General features: G+C 41.9%; 1 protein-coding gene across 3 annotated transcripts in view; it reads left to right on the top strand.

Annotated features, from left to right (window-relative positions):
* Positions 1 to 12,697, top strand: part of LOC137377543 (forkhead box protein O1-like) — a 71,030-nt gene that overhangs the window by 29,029 nt on the left and 29,304 nt on the right. For all 3 annotated transcript variants that reach the window (XM_068047252.1, XM_068047251.1, XM_068047250.1), the window contains exon 2: positions 3,270 to 4,560. In XM_068047252.1, coding sequence (XP_067903353.1) covers positions 3,270 to 4,535 — 1,266 coding nt within the window. In that variant the 3' untranslated portion in view covers positions 4,536 to 4,560. The remainder of the gene's footprint in view (positions 1 to 3,269; positions 4,561 to 12,697) is intronic.

Here is a 12,697-nt window from a genome sequence, read left to right as displayed (position 1 = left end):
GGTAGCCTGCCTTGATAGAATGGAAACATTTGGGCGTCACTCCTGTTCTCAGCACCTTCCTTTTTGGCTTGAGGAGGCCCCCTTTGTTTCCAGCTCTCCCTTCTCGCCCATGTCTGTTCATCTTCCTATCCCCACCCCCCCCCCCCCCCCCCCCCCCACTATCCTTTTCAGGTTTTGGAGATGACTAGGGAAGTGTTTCCCTTGAGGCAAGGACTTGTGAATAAGTCTATAATCATCATCCAGGATTGCTGCCTGCCGGGCTCTTGAACCTTTTGTTCCTCCACGTGGTTTCTGATGGCAAGGAGAAGCGAGTTTTTGAACTCCCCAAGGCGAATCACTGCCCTGAGGTTTTCATAGGTGGTCTCTTAAGTGCCCATATCCACCGGTCAAAAGCAAGTCTTTTTCAACTTGAGGTAAGTTTGTTCAGGCTGCTTTCGGAGGGTTTGGAATTTTTGGCGGTACTTCTCCAGTACTAGCTCATATGCGCTCAGGATAGCACTTTTCGTCATCTTGTAGTCTGATGAACTCTCATCAGGCAACAGTGAATAAACCTCATGGGCTTTTCCTGCTAGTTTGCTTTGTAGTAACAGTGTCCAGCTCTCTGCTGGCCACTTTAGCTGTTCTGCAAGCTTTTCAAAAGAGACAAAAAATGCTTCCGCATCCCCCTCCTTGAACTTTGGCACAACTGGGAGAACTTTAAGAGCTTAGCACCTTGTCCTGAGCTAGGTGTAACTCGCTTACTAGCAGTGCCTTCACTGGTTGCATTGGGTCTTCCCCTGGTTAGTTCGAGCTGCCTTAACTTCCTTTCCTGCTCCTTTCTTGACAAATGTATGAATAGGAAGGGAATAGAGGGATATGGGCCCCGGAAGTGCAGAAGGTGTTAGTTTAGGCAGGCATCAAGATCGGCGCAGGCTTGGAGGGCCGAATGGCCTGTTCCTGTGCTGTACTGTTCTTTGTTTGTTCTGGAAAGCTCTTTTTCTCTTTCCTCCCCTTTTCTTTTTTGCTTTCCTGAAAAGCCTGCTCTTTCTCCTTCTGGAATTGTAATTCTAGTCTCCTCTGTTCTAGTTGTACCTTAGCCAATATTACTTTGTTTCAGATTCTGTGCCTGTCTCTGGTTCTTTGTCAATTTTAAAATGGTTGGCCACAAGTTTTAGGACTTCAGACTTCCTAGCTCTTGGACGGATAGTAATCGCTAACTGCTCAGCTACATTCCTCAGCTGTTCAACAGATAGGGCTTTTAACCTGGCCCATGTTACTTCACTCTGTTCTAGGAAGGTACTGGCCTTGTATGTGGACATTTTAGTACTCTAGCACTGAAAACCACAAGAAAACTTGTATTGAAGTTTTTAAATTATTGCTAGGGATCAATTTAGTTTTCCACTTCCAATTTCCCATTTGTCTTTGGGTTTGATCCCAGACGCGAGCCCCAAAATTTCTGTTACGGTCAAGTGAGGAGGGGTCGAAGGGCTTCCCTCTTTTTTTTTTCCCCCCTCCTTGCTTGACCACAATAGGTTTAATTTCTTAAAATGGATGTACTGGCCAGATCAGCAGGTGTTTGGTTCTTCTTCTGGTCACAGCAAGTAAGTAATCAATCGGACAGGTTTTCTTGAGTTTAACAAAGAAGGTGAACTTTATTGTACCTAAACAAACTAATGAAAATAATAAACTACATGCCAACTTTCACTTGCGCGCACACACAAATAGGTTACAGAGTGGGGAAAGGTAGATTGGTTGAGTTAGAGTCCATAGAAAAAAGGGGTATACAGTCTGTCATTTATTGATTCGGCTGGCTTCTAGCTAAATTCAGTGGTCCCGAGGCTTTTAGTTTGAAGAAGTAGATGACTGATTCAGTGAGTCTCTTGGAGACAGCGATGCGGATGATTTCCTCCAGCAGTGTTTCTGATTGTTGCCGGAGTATGCAAAGGTGGTCAGTCACCAGGCAGAGTTCAAAGCTTTTAAGCTGAAATGTAGAGAAAGAGAGAGACCCCACTTGGGTCTGCACGTGCCAGCCCAGAAGCTTCTCCTTTCTGCTGCAGAGAAACACGAGCTTAAAACCACAGATGGGGAGAGGCTTGTCACATGACAATCACTCAGTGATTTAAACATAACAGTTAGCAGTATTTCTTTTGCTAAAAGAACAAGCAGTTCCCTTAAACTGCCTGGGTCTTGTTTCTTGCTGGGGAATGAGCAGACATTTTGTCTCCCATCTGCACAGTGGTGCAGTGGTTAGCACTGCAGCCTCACAGCTCCAGGGACCCGGGTTCGATTCTGGGTACTGCCTGTGTGGAGTTTGCAAGTTCTCCCTGTGTCTGCGTGGGTTTTTCTCCGGGTGCTCCGGTTTCCTCCCACAAGCCAAAAGACTTGCAGGTTGATAGGTAAATTGGCCATTATAAATTGTCACTAGTTTAAGCAGGTGATAGGGACAGGTGGGGATGTTTGGTAGGAATATGGGATTAGTGTAGGATTAGTATAAATGGGTGGTTGATGGTCGGCACAGACTCGGTGGGCCGAAGGGCCTGTTTCAGTGCTGTATCTCTAATCTAATCTAATCTCATAGGCCTTGCAATGTAGGATACAGTGTTGTAAATTAGATGGCCATCCTAAGCTGCCAGCAAAGTCGTCGTCTTTCTGTTCTTTTTTAAATGTCTTTCTATCTTTAAAAAAAAATTCAGATCTCCAGTCAGTGGATTAAAGAAAATTATCATTCAACAAAGCAGGTTGGCAAGACAAGTGCAGAAAATTTGAGTAATCCATGACAAATGTACTCATTAAAAATACAATAATCTGCAGAACTTCTCCATTGTCTAGTTTCCAATGCTAATTTTAGTTTTATCTGCATAGTAAAAATGAGCTTCAAAGTGGATATTTTTCAGTTACCAAGAGCAGCCATTGGTTGTTGCAGCAGCGATGTTTACGTCAGGCCACAATATCACAGGGTGGTATGCTACTGGTTGAAATAATAAATCCTGAATATAAGTCAACCCAGGATAACTGATACATAATTTTAAAAGTAACTGGTGTTGTCATGTCCTTTTTTTTTTATATATATATATATATATATATATAAAAAATCCTAATTTCAGAGAGATCGAATGAAAGTTTTATTTAAAATTTCCAGCTAAGTGCTGAAATTGCACAGCAGATCAATCAGCACCTGAATAATAAAGCTGGGTTAATGTTTTGGGTGTAACCCTTCAACAGAGTTGAAGCTATTTCATTTACAACTTTGTGCTAGGTGATTTTTAATCGTTTTTAAAAATTTCTTTCAGAATTCCATTCGACACAACCTTTCCCTGCACAGTAAATTCATCCGAGTCCACAATGAAGCTACAGGGAAGAGCTCTTGGTGGATACTTAATCCTGAAGGTGGAAAAAGTGGAAAGTCACCGAGGAGAAGAGCAGCATCTATGGACAATAACAGTAAACTTGTGAAGAGCAAAGGAAGAGCAGCTCGGAAAAAGGCTGCCCTCCAAGCAGCCCAAGAGGGGAGTGGTGATAGTCCCGGTCCTCAGGTTTCCAAATGGCCTGGAAGTCCCTCTTCTCGTAACAATGAGGATTCTGAGGCTTGGACCAGTTTTAGGCCGAGAACAAGCTCAAATGCTAGCACATTAAGTACTGGGCGTCTGTCCCCCATAATGCCAGAACAGGAGGATCTGGAAGATGAGCTGCATTCTGCACTGGCCTACCCCAGCACTGCAAGCAAGTTGCCATCTACCCTAACTGAAAACATAATTGAAGAACTCGAACTCATTGACAGTTTGAACCTTATGTCCCCATCAACGACATTGTTGCCAACCCAGCAGTCATTATCCACTGGCTTGATACAACAAAGCTCAGCTTACACATTCAGGCAACAAAACTCAGCATCTGGATCGCAGACTTCCACTTATGGAAACTCTTTCTTTGATCCGTCTGACCTGACATCGGCGCAGAGCCACTTTAGTGTACCTGCAACACTTGAAGCGCTCCTGACTTCTGATTCACCAACTCATACTGATGTGATGATGAGCCAAGTTGACCCTGTCATGCCACAGACAGGTGGTCGACTAAACACTGAAAATCTGATGTTGTTGAATGTCGAATTGCTCAACAGCCCATCTGCAGAGTCAAAAATTAATCAGGTCAGCCAACGAGGAAAATCTGCAGGTCCACCAGCCGCATCTGTTAATGCTAATGCTTTACCTCACACACTGAGTATGATGGGGCCTCCACCCGATGCAAACCAAATGCCTACTTTGAAGGCTCAGCTCCAGACACCAGTAAGTCAGGCTCTGCAACTTGGTCTGCCATCCACTCATAACTCAAACAGCAGCAGCAGCAATTCTTCAGTAGGGATGAATATGAATCCTGAGAATTTTCCCCGCGATTTGGATTTGGATATGTTCATGGAAAGTCTCGACTGTGATGTGGATTACATAATTGACCATGACCTCATGGATGATGAAGGGCTCGATTTCAACTTGGAGCCTATTGCCACTAACCCATCTTATCCTAACACCTCACAGTCATCCTCTCGTAGCTGGGTGCCAAGTTAACTCCAAACAAATGCATTACCTGAAGGTAATTACAATACTTTTGAGTCCTATCCTCAAATTGTGCCAGACTAATTTTTAAAAATAAACAATTTGGCCATAAATCAGTATTCATAAAGCTAACTTGCTTTCAAATACAGTTGGTTTCCTCTTGCACTCAACCACCATACCTGCTGCATGTGAACCAGTAGAAGCAATTGAGAGCTAGAGGTTTAAAAAAAATTACCCTTGCACGAGCAGTCGGGAATATGAATGGTCATGGAAGTAGCTGTAGGCGGTAAGTAGGAGATTCATGGTTAGAGTGCTCAAGGCAATTTTACTGCCTAGGATTCCAAGTTGTTCTTCATCTCAGATTGTGTTTTGAGGTGGATCTGGCCTTTTGAAAGTTCATGTTTGCAAGTGTTGATGCTTCAACACAGAGCACTAATTTTGGCCAAATTGGCAAGCAATTTTGAAATACTGAGTTTTTGATAAAGTCCATTCTGTCCATCAATCCTACTCTTTACAAACCATGTGCAAGCTTTCATCTTATGGATTCCTACCTTTTTGCTTTGTGGTGCTTGTGTAAACACTGTCTCCTCATTTACAAAACCGTCTATAGCAGACAGAATAGTTTGTTTTTATTTTTGGATCTAACACAGGGAAATTGTTAAACTGGAATTAATAATAGAGAAAGATATGCAGCAGGTCCTGGAACACACAGCTCACACAGCTCTTCCTCTGCTTGTTGACTCACAATTTCAGATGCACTGCACTTTGATACTGTTTTGAATACCAGTGACAATTTTCAGCAGTTCTTTTTCAATAATTATTGTACTGTGAAAATTGCTGTATTTTTAATTCTGCACTTTTCTAAAAGGCTGCATTCAGACTGAAAGGAAAATGAATTGATGCTTTACTGCCATTCCAGTGCTGATTGCCTCTGTGTAGTGTTTTAATAGAGACATAATGAATAGAACTTGCTGTAGAAATGGCTTAATTGCAGTTCGGGGAGAGCAGCTACCTAACAAAAGATTTGATGAATAGTTCTGATTTGTAAAGCTGTTTGAACAAGGTAGTTGCCTATATGGACCAAAGAGCTTTTAACTTGATGTTCTTTGCCAGTGATGATATTTTCATATTGTCAATATGGCTGTGTATGTACCAATTAAAAAAAAACTCTTTACAGAAAAGTTTCAAGTTCTGCTTTGATGTTTCATGCCTTAACATTGCAAAACTCACTTTCAATTAAAGAAAGTAGTTTGTTAAAGCTAGTAAGTACATCTAAATTTTTTCCCCCAAATATAACCTCACCTTTTCATTTGTGGAGACCCATCAGGACAACCAAATGTAGCTATGTGTTCTTCCCTCTTGCAGGTGCTGAGGGACAGTTCCATAGATGACAACTGCCCTTCAATACAGTGCCCAAGTGGGCATTCTGCATTTGAGGATTGATAAAATTTGTAGGCTGTTCACTCTTGGGCCAGTGATAGTGATCAGCAATGATGATCCTGATATGATTTCCTCTTATGTCCTTTGCTGAGGTCAGTTTAATATCCCTAACTGCTAATTGTCTGTCTGGAATCAGACTGTGCAGAACAACTTGAATTGAATCTGAAATCTTCTTGACTGCATGGTTTGGTGCAACTGAGCAGTGCATTTACTAGACAAGCCAACAGTAGGAGCCCTTTAAGGACATAAATAATTGATGAGCAGCAGAAGACCAGCTTGTCCATTGTATTGTTTTTAAACCAGAATTATAAAACTGCCTTCAAATTCTGCTTGGATACAAACAGTGCCTCAACAGAGCCCCATGGATATCAAGGAGCTTACAGGGTAAGATGATCAGAAAAGGAAAGCTTATGTCTGACACCGAGAACTCAATACTACAGAAAGCCGAGAGGAGTATAGAAAGTGGAGGGGTGAAACCAAAAAGGAAACTCGGAAAGTAAAGAGAGGGCATGAAAGAATATTGGCAAGCAAAATCAAGGTGAACCCAAAGAGTAAGAGGATAACTAAGGAAAGAGTAGGGCCTATAAAAGACCAAAAAGGTAACCTATGTGTAGGGGTGGAAGATGTTGGTATGGTTCATAATGAATACTTTGCATCTGTCTTTGCACTCCTCTTCCTTAACTACAATATCTGCATTGTCCCCCTCTTTTGTGAAGTATTGGATGTGGTAAACATAGGGAGAGAGGAAGTATTAATGTGATTAGCAACCTTGAAAGTTGATAAATCACCAGGGCAGGATGAAATGTACCCTAAGCTGTTAAAAGAAGCAAGTGAGGAAATAGCAGAAGGTCTGACCATCATTTTTCAATCCTCACTGGATAAAGGTGTGGTGCTGGAGGATTGGAGAACTGCGAACGTTGTACCTCTGTTTAAAAAGGAAACAAGAGATAGACCGAATAATTACAGGCCAGTCAATCTAACTTCAGCAGTGAGCAATTATTGGAATCTATTCTGAGAGACAGGATAAACTGTCACTGAGAAAGGCACAGGTTAATCAAGGATAGTCGGCATGGATTTGTTAAAGGGAATATCTTGTTTGACCAACTTGATCGAATTTTCTGAAGAAGTTACAAGGAAGATAGATGAGGGTAGTGCAGTTGATGTGATTTTAGCAAGGCTGTTGACAAGGGTCCCACATGGCAGACTGGTTTAAAAAAAAATAAATAAATAAAATCCCCTGGGATCCAGCGAAATGCAGCAAGGTGGATACAAAATTGGCTCAGTGGCAGGAAACAAAGTGTAATTGTTGACGGGTGTTTTAGCAACCGGAGGTTTCCAGTGGTGTTCCGCAAGGCTCAGTACTGGGTCCCCTGCGTTTTGTGGTATATATTAACGATTTGGACATAAATGTAGGGGGCATGATCAAGAAGTTTGCAGACGACACAAAGATTGGCCGTGTGGTACATAGTGAGGAGGATAGCTGTAGGTTGCAGGAAGATATTGATGGTCTGGTCAGATGGGCAGAAAAGTGGCAAATGGAATTCAACCTGGAGAATTGTGAGGTGATGCATTTGGGGAGGTCAAACATGGCAAAGGAATACACAATTAATGGGGAAATACTGAAGTGTAGAGGAAGTGAGGGACCTTGGAGTGAATGTCCACAGATCCCTGAAGGTAGCAGGGCAGGTCGTTAAGGTGGTTTAGAAGACATATGGAATCTTTTCCTTTATTAGCTGAGGTATAGAATAGAAGAGCAGGAAGGTTATGCTGGAACTGTATAACTCGTTGGTTGGGCCACAACTTGAGTACTGTGTGTAGTTCTGGTCACCTCATTACAGAAAGGATGTAATTGCGCTAGAGAGGGTACAGAGGAGATTTACGAGGATGTTGCCAGGACTGGAAAAATGCAGCTATGAGGAAAGATTGGATAGGCTGAGGCAGTTCAGAAAAGGTTCACTAGGCTGGGGTTGTTCTCCTTGGAACAGAGAAGGCTGAGGGGGAGATCTGATTGAAATGTACAAAATTTTGAGGGGCCTAGATCGAGAGGATGTAAAGGGTCTATTCACCTTAGCAGAGAGGTCAGTGACGAGGGGCCATAGATTTAAAGTGATTGGTAGAAAAATTACAGGGGAGATGAGGAAAAACATTTTCAGCCAGAGGGTTGTGGGGGTCTGGAACTCACTGCCTGAGGCAGAAACCCTCAACTCATTCAGAAGGAGTCTGGATATGCACCTCAAGTGCCATAATCTGCAGGGCTACGGACCAAATGCTGGAAGGTAGGATTAGAATAGGTGGGTCGTTTTTCGGCCGGCACAGACATGATGAGCCAAGTGGCTTCTTTCTGTGCCTTAAACTTTCTATGACTCTATGACCAGTCTAAATTTGTGTTTCTAGCTAATATTGAAACAGGTCAACATAGATTTTGAAAGTTTATCCAAATTCCTACTTTCTGATTTTACATTTGGACGGATGATTTTATGTAGTGATATCGAATTTTTGTACCACAGTTGCTGTCATTAATGGTACTAGACACACAGGACTGTGTCTGATCCAGACCTGTTGGCTATCAGCAAATTGGGACTGGGACATAATCGATTTTCAATATTTGTCACTGAACCTGACCACCTCTACCAATTTAGTGGGTAAATAGGTTTTGGATTGGACACAATCTACACATGAATCCTGTGTCTTTATTCCTGTCAGCTCACAAAATGGCCTCTGTCGTATTCTAAGTTCTTTGAATTGTCATGTAAGGAAAAATTGCTGCTGCCAGCTCAAACAAATTGGAATTGACTCAAATATGTTTAATTCTCAAAATTCATTTTATTCTGTTCTAATTTTGTTTAACACTGCTTCTTTAGCCAATAAGCAGGGAAGAATTCGCATCACTCAGCATTGTCTTCCATTCATTTGTCTTCCACATTTTCTTCTGCATTTGTCACTGGAAAATAATCTCTTCCCTCCCATGGTGCTTACAGCTATGCTCCCAGACTCAACTACCTACTTTGGCTCTCTATTCTCCATGGTACCCCTGCAGTGTTGATTTGCTGAACCGCTTCATCACCTCCAGGTGCAAGGAATTTAGCAGTTTCTTCTTCAAGATAGAGTTCATCTGTTTAGCTGTCACAGTCTTTACCCCCTCACCCCCACTTCCCCTTGCATGTTAAGACAGACCTTCCCCTAATTCCATCTTGACACTAGGCCTGAAACTTTGTTTCTGTACCTTTCTCCTCGTGCCTCCCTGCCCCCCAAGTTCACCTTATCCATGAGACCTACCTCCTGCTCCCTCAACCCCATTTCCAATAAACTCCTTATCATTCAACTTCTATTTTGGATACTCATTTTATCCGATATTGTAAATAGTCCCCTTCCCTCAAGTGCCCATTCAAAGCTACCATCAGCATTGTTTTTTTATTTTTAAAAGAAAATACCCTTGAGCCTTTTGTCCTTGCTAACTACTGTCCCAACTTCTCTGTCTAAGGTTCTGGAATGTCTTGTCATCTCATAGATCAGTGCCCACCTCTTCTGCAACTAAATCCCTCCAATTAGCTTTCTGTGCATCTCAATGGACCAAAGTAACTCCAACTGTAAAGTTCAAAACAACATTTCTATAACTGTGACCATGGTGCATAACACCTTCTACAGCCATTGATATGCAACCAAACCATCCTCCTCCAATGTCCATTCTCTGGGACTGTCCTATTTGGTTCCACTTTTGCTTACTATATCGGAGCCACAGCATCTCTAGCAATTGCTGCTCTTCCGCTGTCACCTCGGGAGTTTCTCAAAGATTCATCCTTGGCTTCCTGTATTTCGTGTACATCTACATGTATGCTGATGACATCTAGCTTTACTTTTCTTACTGTCCATCATCTATCTCTCTGCTGTCAGATTGCTTATCTGACAGCTGGTCTTCAATAAGTTGTAAGTTCCTGCAATTAGACATTTAGAAGACCAAAGACAGTGTCTTTGATCCTCAGCACATTTTCTCCACCTTTGCCACTGACACCATTTCCTTCCCTGGTCACTATCTTAGACAGTTGACAACTTCAGCAGCATGTTCAATCCTGAGCTGAGCTTCTAATCCTTTATCCCCTCTAACTCAAAGATCAGAACACTAATTATACCTCTGTCCCCTTCAGAATCAATTACTCCAATGCTCTCCTCGCTGGCCTCCCTTCACTTCATTCAATATTCTGCTGCCTATATTCTATCCCACACCAAGTCCCACTTGTCCATCACCGTCCTTGCTGATTTGCTTTATCTCCCAGTCCTCAGTGCTTCAAACTTAAAAAAAAAAAAAATTGTTTTGTTTGAAGTTCCTCCATGGTCTCACCCCCACCATCCACTCTCCCCCCCCCCCCCCCCCCCCCACCCCCCTCGCCCCCCACCAATCTTCATAACTGACTCATACTCCATCAGTTTTATAACTGCCACATCTCCTAAACTCTCTTCCTCTGACTTCAGCCTCTTGCTTTGCCGAATGTTGCTAACTGTGCCTTCAGCTACCCACTGTCTGGGATTCCCTCCCTAAATCTTTGTGTCTCCATCTCCCTTTCCTTAAGGCCTCTCTTTTTAAAGCCCATTTCTTTTACCCAGTTTTTTTCTCATCCTTCTTGATCTCTTTGTTCAGTGCCTATTCGTCTTTCCTCTGTGAATCATAGAATTGTATGGAAGGGTGCCAAGGAGATTCAGCAGAATGATTCCAGGGATGGAGGATTTTAGTTACAAGGTTAGGTTGGAAAAACTGGGGTTGTTCTCCTTAGAACAAAGGAGATTGAGGGGATTTTTAATAGAAATGTACAAAATTGTGACAGTCTTAGATAAGATAGACAAGGAAAAACTGTTCCCATTAACTAATGGTGCAAGGAGTAGGGGACACAGATTGAAGGTTTTGGGCACGAGATGCAGGGGGAATATGAGGAAAAAGATTTTTACGTAGCAGGTGGTAATGACCTGGAACTCGCTGCCTACAAGGATGGCAAAAGCAGAGACAATAAATGACTTCAAAAGGAAATTGTATGGCCACTTGAAGAAAATAGACTTGCGGGGCTATGATGATTGAGCAGGAGAGTGGGACTGACTGGATAGCTCCGTGGAGAGCTGCCATGGACTTGATTGGCTGAATGACCTCCTTCTGTGCCGTAAATGACTGACAGCAGAAAGAAGCCAATTGAGCACTGGCTTTTTGGAAGAGCAATCCAGTTATCCCCATTTCCAAGCATTTTGGGTATTTTCTACATTTTAAGGAGCAAATTGTCATTGTTGTTGGTTGGTGAAAACCATTCACTGCAGGAGTAGTATTTGAACCAAGTGGGATTTGATGCTCCTTTTGAGTGACCAAGAATGTTAGTTTGAGTCTAGGATTAAGGGTCTCTGCTAACTCCAGTTAGTGCCAATGCTAAGTTGAGAGCCCGAGAATTCTAGCAGATTGTTTTTGGCAGAGATGTCCTGAATATGTTACTTTGCCACAGAAAAAGGACATGAATGGAGAAAGAAATGAAAATGATATGTTGATGGCTAACATGAACTAGAGGGATAGGAGAAGTAAGATTGTCCTCTATAAATACAAGAAATCAATCTTTGTTTGTTATAAATCTAGCTTTATAATTTCCCAATTTTTTTTTTTACAATAAATTTATTTTCCACCCTTTTGAATGCTGAAGGATTTTAATAGAATAAATTGTTTATATGGAATAATGGCTTTTGTAAACCAATGAGACTTCAGTGAAATTATTTATGACCTCTTCTCACCCTTTACAACAATAACTTGCATTTATATAGCATCTTTAATGTAGTAAAATGTGCCAAGATGCTTCACAGGAGTGTTATCAGGCAAAAATTGACAGCAAACCTCATAAGATGGGTGACCAAAAGTTTTATCAAAGAGTTAGGTTTTAAGGAGCATCTTAAAGGAGGAGAGAGAAGGTAGAGAGGTTAAGGGAGGGAATTTCATATCTTGGGCCTAGATAGCAAAAGGCACTGACATCAGTAGAGGAGCGAAATAAATCTGAGATATACAAGAAGCCAGAATTGGAGAAACCGATTGTTCAGAGGGTCATAGGCTGGAGGAGGTTACAGAGATGGTGGGGTGGGACAGTGGGATGATGCCTTGGAGGGAAATGATAAAGTTATAGTCTTAAAATCACTTTTGGGCTTTATACTGAGTTTTCAAGGTCATTATTAAGATAGTAACAGTTACTGTCGAAGTTTGAGAATTAATTATTGATTCTTGTGAATTGATCTTTCCAGTGTATACAAAGTGTACCTGTCCATAGAAGGTTATTAATGATTCAATGGAACCAGTAGCCTGACTTGCATCGTATACTTTGTCTGGCTCAGATCTAGTAGAATTTGTGATTGTGATCATTTCCCTGCAGCAAATATATTGTGTGTAGTCACTGCATTAAAGGATGGATAAGGTACCTGCTCCCAGTCTTTTGACTATACCGTAATGTTACATTATCCAGAAGACAGTTATGTGAAGGCGACTGTTAATAGATTCCTTTCCATCTTTCTCATTTTCCTTCCTTTCACCTGTGGGCAAGTGCCTCGTATTCACTTGGTTGCTTCCCCACAGCAGTATGGCTGCGTTTGGTAACTCATCTTGTGGAAAATTACATGTGCAAGCCTGCACCATATTGTTGCTCTCGGTGAAGTTTTAAATAGCAAAAGATTTGTAAGAATTAATATATAACTTAATAGCATAATATTTGATTCCCAGGCACTGATTG

Source organism: Heterodontus francisci, chromosome 15, assembly GCF_036365525.1.
Source record: "Heterodontus francisci isolate sHetFra1 chromosome 15, sHetFra1.hap1, whole genome shotgun sequence".
Lineage (NCBI taxonomy): Eukaryota > Metazoa > Chordata > Chondrichthyes > Heterodontiformes > Heterodontidae > Heterodontus > Heterodontus francisci.
Note: the sequence above shows the minus strand (reverse complement) of the source record. Positions and strands in the feature narration are given on the sequence as shown.